We start from the raw sequence: 25,086 nt of genomic DNA, 5'->3' as shown, positions 1-25,086 counted from the left end.
TGTGTGTGTACACACATCTGTGCACACATGCTCCTGTGCACACGGGCACACATATGCACATGTGCAGGTGCATACATGAATGTGTGTGCATGTGTGCACATGCATGCCTGTGTGCATGTGAATATGAATGTGCATCTATGTACATGCACGCAAGTGTGTGTGTACACGTGTGTATGTGCGTGTGCGTGTGTGGGGGCATCCTGGGTTGTAGTGCAAAATGTCTTTGTACAGTAGGTCACAGTTTAATGGGCTGGAGGAGGCTACCGCGCCCAACCTGGCTCACCAAGGCTGCAGGTGGTCAGATTCTGTGCACTGTGTCTGGCCCCTTGTACTCTGAACGCCACTTACTCATCAGACTGGGGCTCCTGGAGCAACTCCTTGACTCCCCCCGCACCCCTGCCCAGTGCCAGGCTTAACAAATGTTTATGGAATGAATAAGCAAAGGGAGGAACAAAGGCTCAGAAATCCCCCGACAGGCAATCCCCAGACACCACTGGAGTCGCACACAGCAGGAGAAGGGTTAAGCGGAGCTTATTAAAGCAACGAGGCTGGAAGCTGCCAAATCATCCCCCTGGGTGGCTGTGTCGGGGTGTCGGGGTTCCTGAAGAACCGAAGCCTGGTTCTCACAAAGGCCCAGAGGCACGTGGAGACTTCCGGTAGGATCCCTGGCCTGCGCCTGGGTGGGGAGGGCAGCTCCCACGCCCTGCTGTCACAGCCCTGAGACGCTGTGGTCCCAGGAAGGTCTGGGCCCCACCTTGTCCAGAATCCTGCCCTTCTCTGCCCTCCCCGTGCAGCCCGGCAGGGAGGCAAGGTGGCCCCCTAGCACCTTGGCTACTGGAAGGTCACCCCGGGCCAGCAACCAGCAAGCCGGGAGGGCTCTCTCCACAGGACAGCTGAGGTGAGCAGAAGCTCCAAACAAGTATTTATAGACATGAGTCTACAGGAAGGTGCAAGGAGGCTTCAGGCAAGACGTTTGCTTTCTTTGGGCCTCAGTATTCCCAACTCTGAAATGGATGCAGCTACTTTTTCTCTTCTTGTCTTCCTTTCCTTTCTTCCCTCTCTCTCTTTCTTGTGACATTTATTGTTACTGTTGTTGCCCTTGTTTGTGAAGCAAGGCACAGGAACGCTACCCAGCAGCAGAGAGGGGACCATAGGTTCCCTAAAATGTAGAGCATAACTGTCTGGAAGAGGGGTCTGACTTGAAGTCTCTGTCTAACAAACACATGTTTTAAATGCCACACTCTAATTGTTTAGGATACCTGGTGTAGGGACTGATGGAGATTAAGGGTACTAAAGTACCCTAAGCCTTCACTTGGCACCAAAGCTCACTAAGGAGGGACACCCTGAGGATGAATAAGCCCCTCACAGAAAAAGGTGGGCACTAAGAGGCTAGACAGCACTTTACAGAAATAAGGTGGGCACTAAGAGGCTAATATTTTACAGAAATAAGGTGGGGGGTGGTGCTAAGAGGCTGGATAAGCACAGAAGTAAAGCAGGCACTAAGAGGCTGGATAGCACTTTACAGAAATAAAGCGGGGGTAGGGGTGCTAAGATTCTGGATAAGCACTTCACAGAAATACTGGACAGCCACCAGGGGCAGCCTCCAGGTGGCCATGGAAGGTGCGGGAACAGAGACAAGTGGGATGGGAAAAGCTTCAGAGCAGGACAGAGTGGGCTTCCAATCTGCTAAATTTGCTTGCCCAGAGGGGCACCTTTTCCTCATGGCTTCGAGCAGAGCTGCCCTGCAGGCTGGCTGTGACCCTGGCCAAGTATCCAGGATAAGAATGAGGAGGACCTACGGTGACTGTACCTCCTTGCCATGCTGTTCACACCCCCTGTGGCATCTCACGACAGCACCCAACCACCCTGTGAGCAAGGGGTCAGCAGCCCAATTGACAGAGGGGAAACCGAGGCTGGGAAGGAGATGGCCCACTGAGGTCCCCTGCTGCCCTGCCCCCACCCTTCTGTCCCTGCACCCTGCTATGCCACCCCCTACCCAGAAGCAGAGATCCAAAACCTCAGGGGGCCCGCTTTCACGGCTCAGCCTTCATACCTTGCCCCCCGGGCGCCTGGACATACGCTGGGGCAGCTGTGAGCTGCCAAGGTGCCAAGGCTCCTGGATAGTGACTCATCTCTGCTGGATCAAAGGTTTTGGTTATTACAAAGTGGGTGGAACTGGTCTTCTGGCCTCGGGAACAATTTAAAGACAAGACAGCCCACTGCCCAGAGTCCCGTCTCCCTCGAACCCCTTCTGCCCCAGCCTTGCTGCTGGGGTCTTGGCAGCACCCCCAGGCACCAGAAACAGCCCTGGAAGCCAAGGGGCTGGGTCAGCAAATATCCTACATAGGAGGGAGGAGCTGGGGCTGGTGGGGCTCAGAGGGGATTGGAAAGGGGCGAGGTCACCTGTTGCTGCCAGGCACACGTGATCAGGGCACCTGCCTGACTGCCCACCCCACTCCAAATGCCCACAGGCGAACACTCTGCCTGGATCCCAGACTTCACCCTCTGGACGGGATAAAGTTCATGCTGCTGGAGTTGGAAAAAGAGAGGGGGGGTCAAGGAGGGCTGCCAGCAAAGGTGACAGATCTGAGGGCCTCAGTTTCCTCCTTTGTACAATGAGGGCAATGACATGCCAGCCTCCTGGGCTGAGCGCAAGGACTTGCTGAGCTTCGGTGTGCCAGATTGGGGCTGCCGCCCACCTCCACTCTCCACATGGCTCCTCTTCTGGGGCCTCGTGCCCAGCTGTGAGATGTCCTGTTGGTGCCACTTCTCTTGAGTTCAGAGGCTCCCAAACTACAGGCTCCTCCTCACCACACCACCGCCCCCCCCGCCCACCCCTGCTCTCCTCTTGTCCCTCTCTTGGCCAAGGGTCCCCCACTCAGGCTTCTCCACTTTGGCACTATTGACATTTGGGGCTTCATGACTCTTGATTTTGGGGGCCTGTCCTGTACATTGCAGGATGTTGTCCCCCCAAAATCTATGTCCATCTGGAGCCTCAGACTTGGCAGATGTAATTAGTTAAGAGGAGGTCATGCTGGAGCAGGTGGGTCCTAATCCAATGAATGGTGTCCTTACAGAAGAGGATGCACACAGACACACAGGGAATAATGCCATGTGATGGCAGAGGCTGCAGTGATCCATCTACCAGCCCAGGAATGCCAGATTGCTGGCAGCACCAGAAGCTGGAAGACACCAGGAAGGGTCCTCTCCCAGAGACTTCAGAGGGAGCGTGGCTCTGCCGACACCACGAATTTGGACTTCTGGCCTCCAGAACTGTGAGAGAATATATTTCTGTCGTTTTAAGCCACCTGGTTAGTGGTAATTTGTTATGACAGCACTAGGAAACTCATATCCTCCCTCTCCCGCTCTGCAAATTAACAGTGGGGAGCAAGAAACATATTCAACAGTCAGAGCACACCACAGTCCTCACTTCTCATCTCATTCAGCTGAGGGAGAGGGGAGAGGGGAGAAGGAGGGGTGGGGGAGGGGAGGAGAGAAGGTACAAACCAGGGGCAGGCTTTGGGCTCAGTGAACCACAACAGTCCAGAGCTCTGGCTTGTAGCCCCCAGAGCTGGGTATGATCCCCATTCCGCCACTTCCTGCTGTGTGACCCTGGGCAGGTCACTTCACCTCTCTGAGCCTCTGCTGCCCCATCTGGAAAGTGGGCACAGAACAAGCTCTTACTCTGTAGGGCTGCTGGGAGGATGAATGAGTTCCCAGTACCAGCTCCCCATACACTGGCTCCTGTGATCATCCTTAGGAAGGAGAAGGAGGAATTACGCACATAATTACCCACAGGTGTGACACACGGACCCAGGGTTTAATAGAGCAACATCCTGATTTTACAGCCTCTGGGGACATGGCCTTGCAGGACTGGTAACAGCAGGGTTGCGTTTTCCCACCTCTAGGCTGAGTCACATCTGGGCATTTGCCCCCCCCCAACCCCGGCGAGACGTGACTGAGAGTCTGGGGGTCCCCACCCCAACCCCGGACTCCTTGAGGCTGTTCTGCGGCAGCCACCCAGGACAGGGGCCCCAGGTGGTCCTCGCTGGACACCCTGAGCCAACCAGAGCAGACTTGGGGCTCCCACTCTGAGGAAGGAAGCACCCCCCGCCTTCAGGGGCACAGCATGGCCACAAAGGAGACCCATGTGCACACACTCCTCACCTGAAGGTCCCAGGGCCTCACAAACCCATGGAACATCTCAGGTGTCCACATGAGAGGGAGCCCTGTGCCCCAACTTCCTGCTCCAGACCCTGCTGGGGCTCAACATCCTCATGAAAGCCACACAAAGTCAGCAGCATATCCCCTATTTTCCCACTGGAAACCTAAGCTCAGAGAGGTGCAGTGTTTTGCCCGAAGTCACACAGCAGGGTATGAACTCATTCTCTCCAATACCTAAGCCTGGTCATTTGGATTAAATCAGGCCTTATAGCCAGCCTGGGAGTTCCTGGGTGGCGCAAATGCTTAAATGCTCAACTACTAGCCAAAAGACTGGCTGTCCAAACCCACCCACAGGTACCTTGGAAGATAGGCCTGGATTCTTGGAAACTCAATGAAGCACAGTTCTATCTACTCTGCACACGACTCAGAACTGGCTTGACGGCAACTAACAACAAGAAGCCAGGATCAGAAGTGTGGGTGATTAGCAGCTCCAACGTTCTGGGGTCTGCAAGGACACAAGGTTATTCCATGGGACCAGGAAGCCAGACCCCCAGCAATGTCTCAGACCTTCCAAAGGCCCAGTCCAAGCACAGGGGAAGATAGGAGGAGAAAGAGATGGAAAGGCGGGAAGAACTGGAGCCAGGCCCCAAGGAGCTCACCCTTGGCGACGGATGTTTGCCCAAGAGGGAGGGAGGGGTCCTGGGAAGGACAGGGAACTTGGAAACCAAGTAGATGTCATTTAAAAAATTTCACTATGAAAAGCGTCAAACATATGGAAAATAACATAGCAAGTGTTCAGGTGCCCATCTCCCACCTCCGTGCACCCCACTGTGGATCTAGCAGAGATGGCACCACCTTGCAGCTGGCATCCCTGCTCGGCTTTGGAGACCCTAGAGAGCTCCCCTGTCGGTGGGTTGGTCCAGACCTCCCTCTCAGGCTGAGGGCACAGGGTGACCTACGCCAGGCACCTGCTACTTAGCAGATCTATGAGTTTCCTGTGGCTGTAACAAACTACTACGAACTTTGTTGTTGGCTGCCCTCCGACTCATGGCAACCCATGTACAACAGAATGACACATTGCCTGGTCCTGTGCCATCTTCGTGACCGTTGGCATGCCTGAGTCCATTGTTTCCGACACTGTGTATTTGGAGCGCCTTCGAACCTAGGGGGCTTATCTTCTAGCACCATATCAGACAATATTCTGTTGTGATCCACAGGGTTTTCATTGGTCAGTTTTTGGGAGCAGATCTCCAGACCTTTTTCCTAGTCTGTCTTAGTCTGGAAGCTCTGCTGAAATGTGTCCACCATGGGTGACCCTGCTGGCATTTGAAATACTGGTGGCATAGCTTCCAGCATCACAGCAACATGCAGCCCACCCCAGTACCACAAAATAACAGACAGGCAGTGAACCACAAACTTAGAGGCTTAAAACCACACAGATTTATTGTCTTAGAGTTCCAGAGGTCAGAAGTTTGCAACCAGTCTCATTGAGCTAAAGTCAAGGTGTGGGCAGGGCTGTTTCCCTCTGGAGGCTCTAGGGAGAATTGGTTTTCTTCCTTTTCCAGTTTCTGGAGGCCACCCGCATGCCTTGGCTTGTGGCCCCGCATCACTCCAACCTCTGGCTCACATGCCCTACCTCCTCTTCCGCAGCCATATCTCCCTCTGCCCCCTCTTATAAGGACCCCTCTGATTACGTCAGGCCCACCTGGATTATCCAGGATCATCTCCCACCTCAGTATCCTTGACTTGATCACACTTGCAGAGCTCTTTTTGCCATATAAGGTGTAGCATATTCCCAGGTTCCAGGATTGGGAGGTGGACATCTGCGAGGCCATTCTAAAATTGACCACGGCAGGGATTTAATAAACTTGCTTTGCCTCTATTATATTCTCCTGCTCCTCACTGTCACTGGGAAGAACACGTGGGTCCCCCTGCGCCCACCACTGAGGCCCTGTGGAGCACCTGGCTGACAGGGTCTTTGCCAGGAATGAGAAAATAAAGGAGGAGGCGACAGCTCCAGGGCCAGAGGCCTCAGCCGGGGCTCCCAGGGCTCTCAGTAAGGTTTGCACCTGCCCTCCCCAGTCCCTGCTGTGCCCATCATGCAGGCCCCCTGCCCACCCTAGGGAAGGATGCTCTTCCACCCTCCCTTCTTCTGCATATCCTGGCCTCCCTTCTCAGGCAGTCCCTGGAGTTACTGTTTTAATGAGTTCCTTGCTCTCTAATTAGCAGGTGCAGCTTTGAAAGGAAGCGCCTGGTGTTTACCTTGCTTGGAGCCTTTAATAACCGAACCCAAGAAATCGGCGGGCTGGCTCCCGCCTAATCCCCCTCTGAACACTGTGCTTAATGAGGCTTGGCACCAGTGAACCTTCTCCTGCCCTCCCCCAGGCACCCCGCAGTGCCCCAGGGGCTCGTTACCAAGGCATCAGCCCAGCCAGGAGACTCCCCTGCAGCCCAGAGGAGGAGACAGGGCCTCAGGGCAGCAGGTGCCCCACTGGGTGGTATCCTGCCAGCTGCCCTTTGTCCCCCAGCCAAGGTACCTGCTTGACACTTGGGCAGGTTTAAGGCTTTACCTGTCCTCAGGCACTGACAGCCTCACCCAACCCTATTGCTGTTCCTACATCACCCCTGGGGGACCAGGGGAAACGGAGGCCCCGTGTATCTACAGACTCGGGTGCTTCCTGTGTACCATCTGGATTCACTTCGCATGCCAGCCCTGTAAGGCGGGCATCGTTAACACCCATTTCACAGATGAGAAAACCGAGGTGCAGAAAAACTCAGGACTTCGCTCACTGCTGAGAGGTGGTGCTGGGATTCCAAGTAGGGTTTATCTGATTCCAATGTTCCAGTTCTCTCTACCAAGCTCAGGGAGTTGGGGGCACCCCCCCAGCAGAGCAGAGGTCAGGGTTCAAATGTAAAAACAGCAGAATCGCCTGAGGCTCTGACCCCAACTGACCCCGCTTAGCCCATCACTGAAGGTCTCTCATGTCTCCTGCCTTGTTGGAAGGTTCTGGAAGGTTGGGGTCTCCAGGCTAGGAGGGGCCATCCACCACCCCCAGCAGCCTCAGTGCATCTCCTACTTCGAGGCCCAGGGGACAGAAAAGGGCAGGCAGGGCAGCTGGCTGGGAGGTCTGGGTGGTCTCCTCTGTCTCTACCCATCCAATTAGCTGCAGAAACAAGGCTGGGTGGAGCTGGGGGTGGCAAGAAAGGACAGCCAGGGTAGAGGGGCGGGGTGGCAGGTCTCATAAATCACAAGATAGGTAGAATCTGCAGACACTTGCAAGGACCCTGGGGAGGGGCACAGACATGGCTGGGGGGACCCAGGCCCATCATCTCTTCCCAATTCCCTCCCCCAGTGCACCCCCGCAAGCCCAGAAAGGGACTGCGCTTTGAGGATTATTCTAGAAGACGAATTTTTTTCTTGTACATAAATGAATCTGCCTCTGGGTTCCTGGAGAAGGCAGGGAGGCACCTCCCACCCCATCTTGTGCTGCTGTTGCCTCCCCCTCCCTCCCTCCCTCCCTCCCTCCCTCGCCTCTGAATAGCCCTGAATAGCCTGCCAGTCTACAGCTGGGAGCCTGAAGGGCCTTTGGAGTATTTAGACGGAGAGAAAACGGCCTCCTCAGGCTTCCTTTGTTGGGGAAGCCGTCTCCCTCGGCCCCTGCTGGGCCTTTCCTGGGCCTGCCGGCTCTTTGGCTCAGCTCTTTGGCTCTTCCGGCTGCTGTGAATGCCTGCGGCCATGGCTCCCAATCTGCCAGGCTGTGGCAGGTTCCCCCTGTCTCCCCAGGCTTGTGATTTCCAGCCTTGTCGGGGTGGCGGTGGCAGAGGTGGTGGTGTGCTGGATAAGAAGACAGAGAGGGTGGACTGTCACTCCTGGCCACCCCAAGTGCCCTACTGTCCTATGTCCTGCCCTGGCCTGGCCTGGCAGGACCCGAGCTATCTGGCATCGGCCATGCACGGGTGGTCAAGCATTTATTGAGCACCTACCACATGCAGCCCTGTGTGGTCAACCTAGGAAGGAGATACTGAAGGTCTGGGAGGACATATGGGGGTCAAGGCCTTACTGGACGTGGAAGCTACACGGGTTGACCCAGCCTCTCTATGCGATTTCCCTCATAAGGCATGCATGGGACAGACACCCACATTACCGGCTACAGTACTTGTGGGGCCTGGTACAAAATGAAAATGTGGGGCCTCTTGTTCAAAAATAACAACAAATTTCAAGATGGTGACAAGGACTATTAAATTGAGGGGGGCCCAGGGCCCTCCTGAGTATGGGGCCCTCCCGGGCTCTGGGTCCTCCTGAGCATGAGTTGTATCCCATGAAGCCAGCCTGGAACACACAGTTGGCCGCTCAATGGCATCTCTCTCCAGGCCTTTGTGCTTGGCTCAGCCTGGCAGGAAGTGAGGCAGTGTGGTGCACAAGGCCGCCAATGGGAGTTCTGGCAGTCTCCCACCTCAAAGGCCTTTGGGTTGGGGTCCCACCATTACAGGCCCCACTGCACACACCTCTCCCCTTGAGCCACCAGACCCACCTTTCCCACCCAGCAATGGGTCCTTCTCCAAGCTGTCCCAATGGCAACCTTCCCCTGCTTGTGAAATCATTGCTTCCTTCTTTCAGAATTCAGCTCATTTTGGCAGCATTCTGGGAATCTAACTCAACAACTCTAGCTCTGCCAGTGCCCTTTGACCTATAACCTTTCACCCTTTCCAAGGGCAGCTGGAATGGGCAGGAGAGCCGATTCCTCCATCCTGTGGCCTCCACCAGCCAGCAGAAGGTTCCAGAAACACCGAGTCTTTGGCACTGAACGCTGCCTCCCAGACCACATCTCCCACTTGGAGGCTGCATGAAAATGCTTTGTTGCACCACATGACCAAATTTTTGGTTTGGAAAACGTGGCCCTTAGAGTTCCAGGCCTACCTGAAACGACTCTCAAGCCGTGTCTCCAAGGCTCTGTCTCCGCTGTGAACCACAAATGCTTAGAAGCAACCAACAGGGACTCCCTGTTCTGTTTTCCCTTTCGACAGCTATTTTGGGAGGCCGGGTGACAAAGTAGGAACAAACATGAGCTTTCAACTCAGGCCAACCTGGGCACAGGGTCATGTGCCAACGACAATAAAAAAAAACCCAAACCAGTTGCCATCGAGTCAGTTCCAACCCATGGTGGCCTCATGTGTTACAGAACAGAACTGCTGCATTGGGCTTTCTCAGCTATAATTTTTACAGAAGCAGATTGCCAGGACTTTCTTCTGTGGTGCTGGTGAATGGGTTCAAACTGCCAACCTTGCAGTTAGCAGTGGAGCACAAACCCTCTGCACCGCTCAGCGACCCCTAAATTATCCTCAAGTGTAAAATAGGGTAATAACCCTTGTCTTGCAGAGCTGTGAGAGGGTTAGGAGGGTATCCCTAAAGTACCATAGCACGTGCCTAGAAGACAGCAGCCTCCTGCCCCCATGTGAGCTGTTGACACAGCTTCGAGGTCAACAGTCCCACTGGTCACTGCGTGCTGCAAACTGACATATGATTAGGACGACGTGTTTATTTTTCTTTGCAATAGGGTTGGGAAGTGCAAACAGTGTGGCCAGTCACATGTTTCCAGGAGGTGCTGGAGCTCTGGCCTCTCTGGGTGGGCTGCTCCTCTCCCTGCACCACCTCTCCCTGGCCGTGGGGTGCTGACCCACCACACCAGGTGCTGTCAGACCCAGACTGGCCACCAGGGACAGCAGAGGATGCTCAGTGCCCTAGAACATGCGTCGTGGACACTGAGCTCGGCCTCGAACAGAGGGAGATGTTGAATTTGGACTCCAGCACTGGGCTCCATCATGGCCCTAGCTTTCTTGATCTGCATGTCGCTGGGTACGGGGCTCCAGGTACTTCCCATGCAAGCCTCTTGCTAGCCCTGGGCAACGGAGGCCCTGAGGCTGCCTGGTGGTGGCGGGGAGCGGGGAGTGAGGTCAGCCTCAGTGGGCACGGCGTGGTGGTCAGAGACCTGGATTCCCGGCCTGGCTCTACCCCAACCAGCTTAGGGACTGTTATGGATTGAATTGTGTCCCCCCAAAATTTATGCTGAAGCCCTAACCCCCATACCCGTGAGTGTGACCTTGTTTGGAAATAGGGCCTGTGCAGATGTAATTAGTTAAGACGAGGACATACCAGGTTAAGATGGGTCCTAATCCAACGACTGGTGTCCTTAATAAGAAGGCCCAGTGAACACACAGACACACAGGGGAGATGGCCACATGATGATGGAGGCAGCGACTGGAGTGATGCAGCCACAAGCCCAGAACACCAAGAATTGCAGGAAACCACCAAAAGCTGGAAGAGGCAAGACATGGATTCCTCCCTAGAACCTTCTGAGGGAGCATGACTCTGCTGATACCCTGACTTCATACTTCTGGCGCCCAGAGCTGTGAGGGAACACATTTCTGCTGTTTAACCCTCCCACCCCCGAGAGTGTGTGGTGATTTGTTTCAGCGGCCCATGACACGCATGCACCCTGGGAAGGATTTGGGTTGGGTGAGTTTGCGCACAGTGACATGCTCTGATCCAAATTCTTAGAGGGTTCTGTTACGTTGGTGCTGTCAGTCCTGTCTCCCCCATGGTTTCGAACTGAGGCTCCTAGTCAGAGAGGACACTCACAAACGCAGCATGCTGAGTGGGAAAAAGACAAACCGCTCATGGGCTGTGGTCACCAGGAGCCTTCGAGTGACACACGCCTGCTACACCACCAAGTCTCACCCCCCCACCCCTCTACGCCCTGAAGCGGTAGACATGGCGGGGTGACCAGGGTCCGGCCCCAGCTCAACTCACAGCCGCCCACTCCACCTTCCACCCAGCCCCCTCCCTGGAGGCCTCCGGCCCTGGGAACAAGAGCAGCATGGATCCACTGGCCTCAGCTGGTTCTCCCTGTTGCCTTGTTTAAAGTTTCCCAGACAGATTTTCTCCCCTGAAAAGCTGGACCCTGTCATTATCTGTCTGAGAACCCATAATTTTTTTTTTACAGGATCACAATCCAGAGGAGCAATGAGTCAGCTGGGTAGTGCTGGCTGCACGTTTTGCCTGTGGAAAGCCCGGGAACATTAGCCAGTAATTCAACAAACATTTATCAAGCATCCTTATGTTTGCCAGGCACTGTCCTAGGTATTTCCATAAACACCATCTCAGTTTAACTCAACAATATCTAACTGAATATATACTGTTATGGTGAGTCCCTGGTGGAACAAACGGTTACTAACCAAAAGGTTGATGGTCTGAAACCATGCAGAGGCACCTTGGAAGAAAGGCCCGGCGACCTCCTTGCAAAAATTTAGCCATTGAAAACCCTATGGAGCACAGTTCTACTCTGACACACATGGGTCGCCATGAGTCAGAACTGACTCATTGGCAACTGGTTATACTGTTACGGGGTGGAGTGGTGGCCCCCAAAAGATACATTCAAGTCCTAACCCCCAGTACCTGTGAATGCGACCTTTGCAGATGTATTCACGCTAAGATGAGGCCATTAGGGTGGGCCCTAATCCAATATGACTGGTGTCCTTTGAAGACATACAGAGACACACAGGGAGAAGGCCACGTGGCAATGGAGGCAGAGACTGGAGTGATGTGGCCACAAGCCAAGGAATGCCTGGGGTCACCAGAAGCTGGGAGAGAGGCATGGATCAGGTTCTCCCCTAGCACCTTCCGAGGCAGCATGGCCCTGCTGACACCTTGATTTCAGACTCCCAGCCTCCAGAACCGTGAGAGAATAGATATCTGTTGTTTTAAGCCTCCTCTTTGTGGCAATTTGTTGCAGCAGCCCTAGGACACCAATACAAATATATTTATGACACAGCCTTTGAGGAAAGTGTAAAGAGTACCATTCAACACCATCCTGAAACAACTGGGTATAAGCAGAATGTAAATATCTCCAGGATTGCCCCCCCTAAGACTATAAGCAGGTTTAAAGAAAACAGTGAGACCACACTGGGCCTGGCACTCCAAGCCCCCTCTGCAGACTCTGTGTCCTGGGTAGAATGGCTCAGAAGAGGAGGAGAGGACTATTGATTGTCCAGCCCAGCACTGTTGCCTGCTCTGCTCCTTGAAAATCAGAATGCACAGACTGGGTGACAGGAGACATGGGCAGGGCTTAGCCCTCCTACAGGTACTGACCAATCAGAACAGATGCCTGCTATAAACCACTTGCAGGGCCCTGTAGCACCTTCCAGCTAAGTATCAGTCCTACCATGCCCAGAGGAGCCACCCATTACAACCGCTGGACAAAGCCCAAGTCTGGCTCCCCACTATCCTCAGAGCTGGGTGTGGTATGTGCCTAGCACACAGTAGGTCCTCCGCAAATGCTCATGGTTGAATAAACAAGCTGCGAGATGAAGCAAGAGAACTTCCCGTATGATTAGGGAATTAATCCAATTTGTCTACTGTGGTGGTTTGCATATTGCTATGATGCTGGAAACTATGCCACTGGTATTTCAAATACCAGCAGGGTCACCCATGGTGGACAGGTTTCAGTGGAGCGTCCAGACTGAGAAAGACTAGGAAGAAAGGTCTGGCAATCTACTTCAAAAAATTAGCCACTGAAACCCCTATGGATCACAACAGATCATTATCCTATATAGTGCAATTCAGTGCTGGAAGATAAGCCCCCTTAGGTAGAAGGCACTCAAAATACACAGCAGTCCCCAGCAATGGACTCGAGCATACCAACAATCATAAAGAAGGGCAGCATTTTGTTCTATTGTACGTGGGTCATCTTGAGTCGGAAGCAACAGGACACCAACTAACAACGAGAGAATCAATGTGCTTCTGCCTTAAGCCTCAGGAAAAGACAACAGAAGCCTCTGGGGACAGAGAAGGGTCTGGTACCTCCCCTTCCCCCACAGCACCACACCACGCCCTACAAAAGCAGGAACCTAATACAAGTGTCGGAATAGCCCTTTTGGGGGCTCCCACTTTGATTACTGTTGGCTCAAGTGGCAGCTCATTCAACATGCAGCCTCTGAGAAGCCCTCCCCCAACCCTGCTGGGCTGCAGCCAAGCTGGATGTTGTTACCTGGGCAGATCTGGTGTTCACACCTGCCCCGGGCTCAGCTCTCCACACTCCACGCTCCCGACGAGAGAACGGATCCTCCTGCCAAGAGAACAATTCTGTCTGGGTGGCTGCCCACCGGACTGCCTCCCACTTCCAAGGCACGCAAGGAAACATGCCAGGGTGTTGTTTTAGATCGAGGAGCCTGTCAGCCCAATGGGGGTCAGGACTGTGGGAGGTGGATTCAGGGGTTCTCAGAGCTTCTCCACCAGGTCTGGAGAGCACCCGTTATTTCTGTGGCCCAGAGGCTGAGCTAGTTCCACAAGACACTTGCTGTCCCTGCAGGTGGCCTGATATACGGGAAGACTCTGTGTGCCAGACCTTCCTCTGCCCCCTACTGGCCGATTGGCCAAGAGCAAGTCCCTCCACCTCTGGAAGCCTGAGCAGCAACCTAAGCTTAAGCTTTCAGGGGGATAGGAACCCAAATCAAAAAGAGCTCTTGTCAGCCCAGAGAGAGAAAGTACTGAACTAGGATTCAGGGTGTGGGTCCTGCACTTGCACTGTCCAACACGACAGCCACAAGTCACGTATGGTGTGGAGCCCTTGCGACGTGGCCAGGACTGTAAGGGACCCACCAGATCTTGAAGACTTAAATATGAAGAAAAGAGTACCATACTACCCATTCAGTGTATTGATTACATGTTGAGACAGCAACGGTTTGGATATATTGGGTTCAATAAAATAGATTAAAATGAATTCCGGTTGTTTTTACCTTTTTCAGTGTGGTTGCTAGAAAGTCTAAAATGACATATGTGGCTCTCATTTGATTCCTACTGCTTCAGAGGCTTGTTGGCACTCCAGAGCTTCTGGCAAGCCACTTCGCCCTTTGGAAACCAGGAGGCAGACCAGGTGGCCTCTGCCGTTCGCGGGATGGGGCACTGTGGCTCTGAGCACTGATCCAGGGCGGCCAGAGCAGAGGCTGCCAGGGGCAGCTGCCCTACACCAGGCAAGCCACTTCGCCCTTTGGAAACCAGGAGGCGGACCAGGTGGCCTCTGCCGTTCGCTGAATGGGGCACTGTGGCTCTGAGCACTGATCCAGGGCAGCCAGAGCAGAGGCTGCCAGGGGCAGCTGCCCCACACCAGGCAAGCCACTTCACCCTTTGGAAACCAGGAGGCAGACCAGGTGGCCTCTGCCGTTCACGGGATGGGGCACTGTGGCTCTGAGCACTGATCCAGGGCGGCCAGAGCAGAGGCTGCCAGGGGCAGCTGCCCCACACCAGGCAGCCCTCCTTCTCTGCTTGCTCTCCTCCGATCAACCCCTCCCCCACAAGTTTCCTGCTCCTCTTCCTACCTTCCACCTCGGGGCCTCTGCCCTACTTCTGCCCCGGAAGCCTACACAACTCTGTCCACCTCTCCTCTAGGTGTCACCTCAAACGGCCCCTTCTCCAGTAGGCCTAACTTACCACCCCACTGAAGTCTAAAGCCTTCCATGGACACGCCTGCTCTCTCCTTTCTCTGCCTGGCTCTGCTTAGTGACCTTCATCCCCACTGCAGAGGGTGACCAGATGCAGCAAATAAAAACACAGGGTGTCTAGTTACATTTGAATTCTAGATAATCAACACTTTTTTAGTATATAAGTGTAGCCCATGCATTATCTGAGATATACTTCTACTAAAAAAAAATTATGATGTGTCTGAAATTCAGATTTAACTGGGCATCCTATATTTAATCTGGCACCCACTGTGGCTGTTGTCAACTGCCATAGAGTTGGCCCCAACTCATGGTGATCCCATGCACCACAGAATGAAACACTGCCTGGTTCTATGCCATTCTCATGATCAGTTGCAGATCGGACAGTTGTGGTCCATGGGGTTTTCATTGGCTGATTTTTGGAAGGGGGTCACCAGGTCTTCCTGGAAGCTCCGCTGTTGTTGTGTTGCTCAGTATCACAGCAACACGCAAGCCCCCACTGACAGACCGGTGGTGGCTGTGCTTGAGGCGCACTGGCTGGGAATCAAACCGGGTCTTCTGCACAGAAGGCAAGAGTTCTACCAGCCAACCACCACTGCCCCTGCTGGTACCCGCCACTACTGGGTGTGTAGTGCCTCCGTCTCCACATGCTAGGGCCTAAGCTCCCCAAAGATGGGGGGTTTGGTTTCTGTTTCTCTTGTAACCCTAAACTTGGTATGGTTGGGGCACAGAGTCTGGGCTCAACAAGTATTTGTTGAATGAGTGAGGGAAACCAGTGCTTCCTCTAGGAAGGCAGAGCTGACCTAAGAGCCCATCCCCCATGCTCTCAGACACACTCAGAGTGGGCTCCACTTTTGACAGAAGGCTGGCTATTTGTCTTCTGAGCTACGTCAACAAAATATCTTCCAATTGCAAAGTATAAGCAAGAGGCCTTAGCAGACATGAGGTTGGGGGACTCCCAGACAGCAGGCCCTGATACCCTCTCCCCAACTGCTACCCCACCTAGGGGTCTTGGTTAAAGAAGGCAGAGTTGTCTGGACTCCTTAGCCAGCGAGGAACCCCGTAGTCTCTGGCACCTCCCCTCTTCCTCCTCCTCAGGTTGCCCATCCCCTCCTCAGTAGTCAAAAGCTAGTCCTGCAAAGCAGTAGCCCTTGAGCACTCTCTGAGGAGGAGGCTAAAGACAGAAGCGGTCCCTGGGACCCTCTGAGCACGTGTCCAGAGCGGGCAGGGCTGGGCACACGAGGGGATGTCCAAACCAAGACACAGCTATTGGCTGAGCCTCCACTTTGTCCAGGAACACACACAGCAGATTTTCCGAGCTGGCCTGATTTAAACACTGTGACCATTTATTCCCCAAACCAACCAGAAGCCCTGGATGTTCTGACACAGCAGGAGGTGGCAAATGCAGGGGTCATGTCTGGATCAAGATACAGCCGCCCCAGCATGCTCAGCTAGAAAAGGTGGGTCCCAGGGTGGCTCTGTCTCCCCCAGCAGATGCCCAGGTAGATACAAAAGAAACAGAGACCACACGTGGTGTCTGCCCTGAGGCACTCAGGTCTGGGAGATAAGACACGTGAACCAGCAGGAGAAAACCGCAAGCCTGTGGAAAGCTGAGGGCCTCATGCTGTGGCAGAGACAGCCAAACACTGCGGATTTCAGAGACAGGGACGACCTAGGCCGCTGGGGTGCTCCGGAGGATACTAGAGGAGGTGGGAGTTCAGGGCGGAATTGCGAGGGGTTGGGGAGCCCATGTGCATGCATGTGTCTGCCTGCACGCATGTGTGTTAATGTGCATGCATGTGTATGTACATGCAGGAAGCAATGAGGCAACCAACCCGCACCTCCAAGGCCTGCAGCATCACCAGCCTCACCCGCGGATCCCGCTACCCTCCACCTGTCCCTGACAGCCCCTTGTCTGATGCTGGGTTGGGTCACAGCATGCTGTGTGAGCCTCACCTCCACGTCCCACCGAGGAGGCACAAGCTTAAAACCAAACACCCAGAGGGTTTCCTGGGAAGGGGCAGCGTTCTAGCCCCTCCACTTTGGAGAGGTGTGAGCTGGGGGCCTCGGGGCCTGGGCTGTTTTTGTGGCACCAGCTGGCAAAATGGCCCCCCTTTCTCCTCCCTCCTTCCCTGCCCTGCTCCCCGAGGAGGGGAGGTAGGGAGAAGGGGGGCCTCTGTGCCAGACTGTGTCTTGCACACGCACACACACACACATCCACATATACATACGTGTATACACACGTACACACGTGCACACATGCACACACACAGGTGTGCATTAGCACATACAAGCCACACATATACATATGTGCATGCACATACGTACACACAGGCACACACAAATCTCGCTCATGTCCCTCAGGCCCCTTGGTCACCCAGTCCTCCGAGTGGGCAGTTGTGAAGGCCCCACAGGCCCAGGGTGGACCTGTCCTGACCCCAGGCCTTGGGGCCACCCGGTCTTAGCCTCAGTGCCAGTCTGAGCAGGCCCAGGAACCCCAACTTGGCATGCTGCCCTCAGCTCCCTGGGGTGACCAGCAGGGCAGGAAAACCTCTCTCGGAAAAGGGCAAGGAGGGGCAGGAAGGGAATTGGGGGCATGAGGGGGTGGGGAATTATTCCATTTGGCTTCCTCTGAGCTGACCTGAAAGGGGCCTGTTGTCCATAAGTGAGTGTCCACAGCAAGGGCCAAGTGGCCTGGCCCTGGCCCAGCTGGACGAGCAGCCGGGACTCCAGCAGGGTGGTCTCTGGGCAGGGCAGCCCTCCCTGAGCATACAGCCACATGAGATATGGGCCAGGCAGGGCCTGAGGAGGTGAGCATGGCAGCAGCGTGTCTGCCTGACCAGCAACAGGACAGGTGGGCAGCGAGTGTGTCTGAGCGCCAACTCTGCACCAGGCACTGTCAAGACGTCCGTCCTCACATCAACTCACCCATCCACAAAGAGCCCCACAACGTGGTATGTGTGCATGTAGGGGACACCTCCTGGACAGGTGGCAGGGCACAGGCGGGAGCTGACCTCACATACCTGAAGGAGCAGAGCTGGATGCAAACCCAGAGCCCACTCTTCCCGGCATCGAAACTACCTGCTTCAGTCACAGGGGCAGAGCCCGCCCCCCTCTCTCGAGAAGGTCCCCTAAACTCCCCACAGCTCAGCCTTGGGGGTCAGAGGCCCCCACAGGCTCTTCTGCTGTCATGGAGGTGGCAGGGCGCTGCCTCCCATGTTGAGGGGTTCAGGGGCTACTAAAGACACAGTGGGGACATGAGGATAGGTGGGGACAGGTACCCTGGGTGGGTGTGGACTGTCTGCGATGAGGACACCTGGACAGCAGGGGCAGCAGGGGGAGCCGAGCATCTGTACTGGGCTTGTCCCTCTGTCCTCAGTGCCTTCTCCCAAGGGCGGCCATCGTGGCCTGGCCTGGGAATCAGTGGGGCTGACAAAAGTCCTGCAAGTCTGCAGTTTCCTGAATTGCCAAGCATGAGAGTGATTAGTTTGGTCAAGGTTGCTGACACAGGACTTCTCTGCCAATTCAGGTCTCAGGTTGTGTAGGTCAGGGCAGATGCCCGGTCAGGAGGAGGAAGGGCCTAACAGGGCGGGGACACCACCTCTGGGCTTCGCCTTTCCCACTCTCGTGCCCATATTGGGGGATTTATGAACCAGCTGGTTGCCACAATGTCGAGGGGCCTGCGGAATTCACAAGGAGCACCAGGAGCAGGCTGTGTTTCTGGTCCGGCTGCGGGCCTGCTGCCTGCTGGAGGATGGTAGTCCCTCTTGACAGCTGGCAGAGAGAGGCTGCCCGCTGGGTGACACTCAGCCTCCAGGGCTCCCCCACCTCAAATGCTCTGGTTCTGAAGTACCAGGTGCTGCAGGATATGGGCCGGGGAGGAAGAGGAGCCGCTGGTCACAGGGGTAGCCCTGTTGGACACTCTGCAAGGCTGCAGGTGGCATATTGAGCCCTGGGCCTTTCCCCCTGAGTGGACTTCCCATCCAGGCCCCACAATGCAAGGCCCTACCTGGCCATACACCCTGGAGCCCTGAACCATGTGCCAAACAGAGGGGTAGGCTGAGAGGACAGGCATCCCCCCAGGAGGGGCAGGGACAGGGTGCAGGCCTGCTCTCCCAGCATCCTGCTCGGAACCCTGCCTGGGCACATGGCCCCTTCCTTCTGTATCAGGCCAAAAAACCTTCTCCCGAGCCTGGCAGTCCCTCTTGCTGCCCCATCTGTCCTCTATAGGGACCACCTCAGCCTGAGACAATGATAAATAAAGCCCAGGAGCTTGGGAGGAGGGAAACAAGAGAGGAAGGAGGGCAGGCAAGGACCCACAGGCGAGAGTGGAGAGAAGGGCAGAGGAGTGAGCAAGCAGGAGGAACGGATGCCCTGGGGGCAGGAGGAAGAGAGGGAAGAAAGGCTGACCTGGCCATTACGGAAAGGATATACACTATAAGGAGAATCACCTTTAATAAAAATAGCTACCATTTCTTGAGCCCTGCCAGGTGGCTGATGCGTATTATTAATGCATTCAACGTCACAACCATGCAATGAGATGGTGCCTATTATAGCCCCATTTTCCTGGTAAGCAAACTAAGGCCTACTGCAGTCACAGACACTGAAATCGAGGGTGTTGCTAGGTCCCCCAAGGCCCCCCTCCCTCCCACACCTGCCAGTGTCAGCACACTGCTGGGGGAGGAAAGCGAGGGGCCACTGCCACGGGCGGGAGCAGCTGGTATGCAGAGCTGAAGGCCGCGCAGAGCCCCTCCCAGCCGAGCGCCTGACGGGGCGGGCAGCAGCGGGTCAGGGGTGAGGCCGGCGCTAAGTGGCTTATGCCTCCGTGCAGGGCCGAGTGACAGGCGGCCGGATTAACAAAGACGTGCTCTGTTCCCGGGCAGGTCATGTGGAAAGCGCAGTCACGGCCCTGTCACTTCTCCTTTCTTATTTTTTTGTAAGAAGAGATGTTTGTTCCCGAGCTGGGGAGGGGGGCTGGTGGCTGCCACTTCACCAGCTGTAACCGCATCAGCTGCTACAGGGACAATGGGCGCTTCTCTGCCGCGTCCAGCCCTCACCCGACACCCCAGCCCCCAACCGGCCAGAAAACAGGGCCCAGTCTGCTGGCCAGCTTTCCAACAGAGCCAGGCTCCCAAGGGCCGACACGGAGGCCAGCAGCTGAACATGGGTAATGAGCCCCGACGGCGTCTGCGGAGAGCGGGCGGCGAGCAGGCCCTGGCAGCCGCAGGCACAGGAGGGGTGCTGCTTCCCCCCCCGCCTCAGCGGACCACACCTACATGCTGAGATGACACTATTTTGGACGTATTGGGTTAAATACAACATATCATTAAAATCAATTTTACCTGTTTTTTATTTAACACACTTCTCTTTTTTAGAGTGGTTTTAGATTTCAGAAAATTGTACAGAAAGGGGAGGCCCTAGAGGGTGCAAACAGTTACCATGCTTGGTTGCTAACTAAAAGGTTGGAGGATCGAGTTCACCCAGAGGCACCTGGGAAGAAAGGCCTAGTGAGTCCCTTCTGAAAACTCAGTCACTGAGAGCCCTGTGGAGCACCGTTCTACTCTGACACATGCGGGGTTCCATGAGTCAGGGCTGACTGGAAGCCAACTGGTACAGAAAACACAGAGTTCCCATATACGTCCTCCACCCCTGCACACTGTCTCTCCTGTTACTAACGTCTTTCATTGGTGTGTTACACTTCTTACAATACGGATATATTATTAACTACAGACTGTAGTTCACTTGAGGTTCACTCTGTGTTGTCCGGTCCCCTGGGTTTGGACACACCCATAATGCTACTTGTCCATCATCACAGTGTCACGCAGGATAGTTTCACTGCCCTAAAAATACCCTGTGCTCCACCTGTCTACCCCTCCTGATCTTTTTACTGTCCCTGCGTTTTCCAAATGTCACACAGTTGGAATCATAGGGTATTTAGCTTTTTCAGACTGGCTTCTTTCACTTAGCAATAGGCATCTAAGGTTCCTCTATGTCTTTTCATGGCTTGACAGCTTGTTTCTTCTTATCACTGCATACTACTCAGTTGTATGGATGTACTACAGTTTGTTTATCCACGTACCCACTAAAGGACATGTTGGTTGTTCCTTTTTTACTTTTTTCATGTGGCTACTAGATAGGGTCGCTATGAGTCAGAATCCACTCGAGGGCACTGGGTTTGGTTTTTTGGTTTTGCTTACTAGATACTTGGAGCCCTGGTGGAACACTGGTTAATCGCCCAGCTGCTAACCAAAAGGTTGGTAGTTAGAAGCCACTAGCCACTCCAAGGGAGAAAGACCTGGCAATCTGCTTCCATGAAGATTACAGCCGAGGAAACCCTATGAGGCAGTTTTACTCTGTCTTATAGGATCACTAGGAGTCGGAATCAACTCAATGGCACACAACACAATGATCTTGTTTGTAGAGGTCCCTGCATGGCACAAACTGTTCGCACTTGACTATTAACCTAAAGGTCAGTGGTTCGAACCTACCCAGCAGTGCAGTGGGAGAAAGCCCTCGAGACCTGCTTCCATAAAGATTACAGCCAAGAAAACCCTAAGGAGCTCAGTTCTACTCTGTCACATGGGGTTGCTATGAGTCGGAATCGACTTGATGGCAGTGGCTTAATCTTGTTTGCAATCGCATTGCACTTTGTGGCTTAAGGTGCACGCTGATAACTGCGGGTGGATTTTCAGGCCGGGGAAGCTGGGAGGTTGTCTGTTTTGACACTCGATCTAGTATCTTAAGAACTAAAACGTTGCAATGATAAAGAACAATGATGAATCTGCGAAACATCTCACAACCCGGATGAACCCGGAAGGCGTTATGCTGAGTGGAATTAGTCAGTTGCAAAATGACAAATATTGTATGAGACCACAATTATACGAACTCAAGAAAAGGTTTAAACACAGAAGAAAACATTCTTTGATGGTTACGAGGGTGGGGAGGGAGGGAGGGGAGTTCACTAACTAGACAGCAGACAGGAATTATTTTAGGTGAAGGGAAGGACAACATACAATACCAGGAAAGTCAGCACAACGACTAAACCAAAACCTAAGACATTTCCTGAACACAACCAAACACTTCGAGGGACAGGGTAGCAGGGATGGGGGTCTGGAAACCACGGTTTTGGGGGACGTCTAGGTCAATTGGCATAACAGAGTTTATTAAGAAAATGTTCTGCATCCCACTTTGGTAAGTGGGGTCTGGCATCTTAAAAACTAGCAAACCGCCATCTAAGATACCTCAGTTGGTCCCAACCCACCTGGAGCAAGGCAGAATGAAGAACACCAAAGACACAAGGAAAATATTACCCCAAGAGACAAGAGGGCCACATAAACCAGAGACTTCATCAACCTGAGACCAGAAGAACTAGGTCGCACCTGGCTACCACCAGTGACCGCCCTGACAAGGAACACAACAGAGAGTCCCTGACGGAACAGGAGATAACTCTGGTGCAGAACTCAAATTCTAGTAAAAACACCAGAATTAATGGTCTGACTGAGACTAGAGAAACCCCAGAAGACATGGCCCCTGAACTTCCTGTTAACCCAGAACTAAAACTATTCCCAAAGCCAACTCTTCAGACAAAGATTAGACCTATAAGACATAAAATGATACTCATGAAGAGTGTGCTTCTTAGTTCAAGTAGATAGGCGACACTAAATGGACAGCTCCTGTCCGGAGGCGGGATGCGGATGCAGAAAGGGACAGGAGCTGGTTGAACGGACAAGGGAAATCTGGGTGGAAAGGGGGAGTGTGTTGTCACATTATGGGGATTGCAACTAGGGTCACATAACAACATGTGTATAAATTTTTGTATGAGAAATTAACTTGAGCTGTTAACTTTCACTTAAAGCATAATTAAAAAAAGAAGTAAAATGTGCAAAGGGGTACACCAGCCTAGGGGCAAGGACTAGAAGGCAGGAGGGGACAAGAAAGCCAGTGACAGGGAATCCAAGGCTGAGAAGGGAGAGTGCTGACATGTCATGGAGTTGGTAACCAATGTCACAAAACAATGTGTATACTGTTTAACGAGAAGCTAGTTTGTTCTATAAACCTTCATCTAAAGTACAAAAAAAAAAAAAGAAGTAAAACGTGCAAGGAATCAGCTACTTGTCCACCAGTGTTCACTGCAGCATTATTCACAACAACCAAAAGGTGGAAACAACCCAAGTGTCCATCAACAGACACATGGAGAACAAAATGTGGTCCCATCTAAACACTAGAGATATGCAGCCATAAATGGGATACCTACCCTCTCCTTCCTCTGTCTGGAGACTCCTGACCAGGTCCCATCCTTCTGCTCAGCATTGGCCATCCACCCCTCCTCTGCCTCCTCCTCCCATTTTTGGGTTAGCTATGGCCGTCCTACCTCCAGACCCCAACACCTACAGGTCCCCTGAGCCTGGGTCAGCCACTGTGACCATAGAGCCTCTACAGGGGGCTGAGTAAGGCTGGACTTAGGGCTCAGACACCTGTTAAGCTCATTGCCATCAGGTCGATTTGGACTTATAACAACCCCCTGTGACATAGTAGAACTTCCCCATAGGGTTTCCAAGGCTGTAATCTTTATGGGAGCAGATTACCTGGTCTTTTCTCCAGAGGAGCTGTCGGTGGGTTTGAACCACTGACCTTTGGGTTAGCAGCTGAATGCTTAACCACTGTGCCACCAGGGCTCCTTAGGGCCAGACAGGGGAGTGGAGAAGGAGAAAAGACCTCCTGTGAGCTTGCCGAGAGAGAGTGAGGAAGAGAAGGGGAAAGGGAGGGAGGGAGGGAGGGAGGGGCAGTGTAGAAGCAATGGAACGTAGGTATGTCATGAAGAGCCTGGGGTAGACTACCTGCAGGACTGCCTGACACCCAGGCCCAAGGGGCCTGCCTATGCCCTCCCTGTAAGCTGTGTCTTAGGCCAGTTTTTGCTGACAAAGGAGGGGAAACGCAGTGAGACCACGGCCTCTGTGTCCACAGCTTTGCCCTTCATGGTGTTAGGGCCCATGCTGGGGTCCCCAGCCAACCCCAGCCCTGCCCCGTGTTCTGGGTGGCTGCAGAGTCTGGCCTCATCTCTCCTGGGCCATCTGTTTTTAGGTTCCTTGGCCAGTGTTGCCAGCTTCCTGAAGCCTGCCCTTGGGAGCTGTGCAGTTTGTTTTTATTTCATAGAAGGAGTTGTATGGAGACCAAACACCAACCAAAGTCCCACTGCGGTGGTACTGCCTGGTACAGCCAGGGAGAAGTTGCTGCCTTTATGACCCAGGCCTGGCTGTACACACTGACACCTGCCTCTATCCCTCCAGCCCCCTGGGCTACATACCAAGTCCCCAGAAGGTCCTGGGGGCTCAGGCCTGGGGGCTGCAGGCCAGCTTGGACTCAGGAGCCTCCACAGGAAAGTTCAGCTCAGACTGAGAAGGGAAATGCTCCTATCGGACACCAAGAACGCACCCATATATTCCCAGATGTTCCCTCCTTGAAACCTCAGACCAACCCAAGGAATGAGTTGTCACTATCCCTGCTGCACACGTGCAGAAGTGAGGCTCAGAAAGGTGAGGAGTCTTGCCCCAGGCCTCCCAGCTGGAGGTGAGTGAAGCATGGTTTGAACCCGTGGTCCCCAAACCATCTGGCGGAAGGCCTACTGTGTCGTCTACTGGGCTATGATGCAGGTGAGCCATGAAGCTCTCACTTCACTGAGCACCGATGACTTTGGGGCTATTTGTTACAGCAGCTAGCACTGCCCACCCTGCCTAACACATTCAGCCTCAACAAAGTCTAAGGCTGGGCACCTACATAAAGGAGCTCACAGCGTTCTCAGTTTGAGATCAGAGTATGAGTTGGAATCGACTTGACAGCAGTGAGTTTGGCTGGGCTTTTGGGCCTCTGTGTCAGGATGACCCAGGTGCTTATTAAAAATGTAGGCTCCTGGGCTCTGCCCCATACCTCCCGACTCAGAAGCTCTGGAACCTACAGTTTACGCCGGCACCCCTGATGATCCTGGTGTATAAACACATTTGACAACTGTTATGGAGTGAGTGTGTCCCCCCAAAGTACGTGTTGAAATTCTAACCCCTATCCCTGTGGATGTGATCCCATTTGCGAACAGGGATTTCTTCTGTTAAGGAGGCCATATCCGTGTAGGATGTGTGTTAAACCTAAGCCTTTTTGGGCTGGATGTAAAAAGCGCAGATTAGGCACAGAAGCAAGCAAGCACTAATGGGGGAAGACAGACACCACGTGGAGATCTCCAAGGAACGCTGAGAAGAACTTTAGAGAAAGCTGAGATAAGGACTTTCCCCCAGGGCAGACAGAGAGAGTCTTCCCCTAGAGCCAGTGCCCTGAATTTGGACTTCTAGCCTCCTAAGCTGTGAGAATATTAACTTCTGTTCTTTAAAGTCAGCCACTTGTGGTATTTCTGTCCTAACAGCCCTAGGAAACTCCAACAACTGC

At 53.7% G+C, this 25,086-nt stretch overlaps 1 protein-coding gene across 5 annotated transcripts in view; it reads right to left on the bottom strand.

Annotated features, from left to right (window-relative positions):
- The window catches only part of GSE1 (Gse1 coiled-coil protein), a 446,848-nt gene that overhangs the window by 307,835 nt on the left and 113,927 nt on the right, over positions 1-25,086 (bottom strand). For 4 of the 5 annotated variants that reach the window (XM_049864410.1, XM_049864408.1, XM_049864409.1 and 1 more), the window contains exon 2: positions 13,209-13,286. The exons of the other annotated variant lie outside the window; for it this stretch is intronic. In XM_049864410.1, coding sequence (XP_049720367.1) covers positions 13,209-13,286 — 78 coding nt within the window. The remainder of the gene's footprint in view (positions 1-13,208; positions 13,287-25,086) is intronic. 5 annotated transcript variants of the gene reach the window in all.

The sequence above is a fragment of the Elephas maximus genome, chromosome 21 (genome assembly GCF_024166365.1).
Source record: "Elephas maximus indicus isolate mEleMax1 chromosome 21, mEleMax1 primary haplotype, whole genome shotgun sequence".
Classification (NCBI taxonomy): Eukaryota; Metazoa; Chordata; class Mammalia; order Proboscidea; family Elephantidae; genus Elephas; species Elephas maximus.
This window is presented reverse-complemented; position numbering and strand designations above follow the sequence as displayed.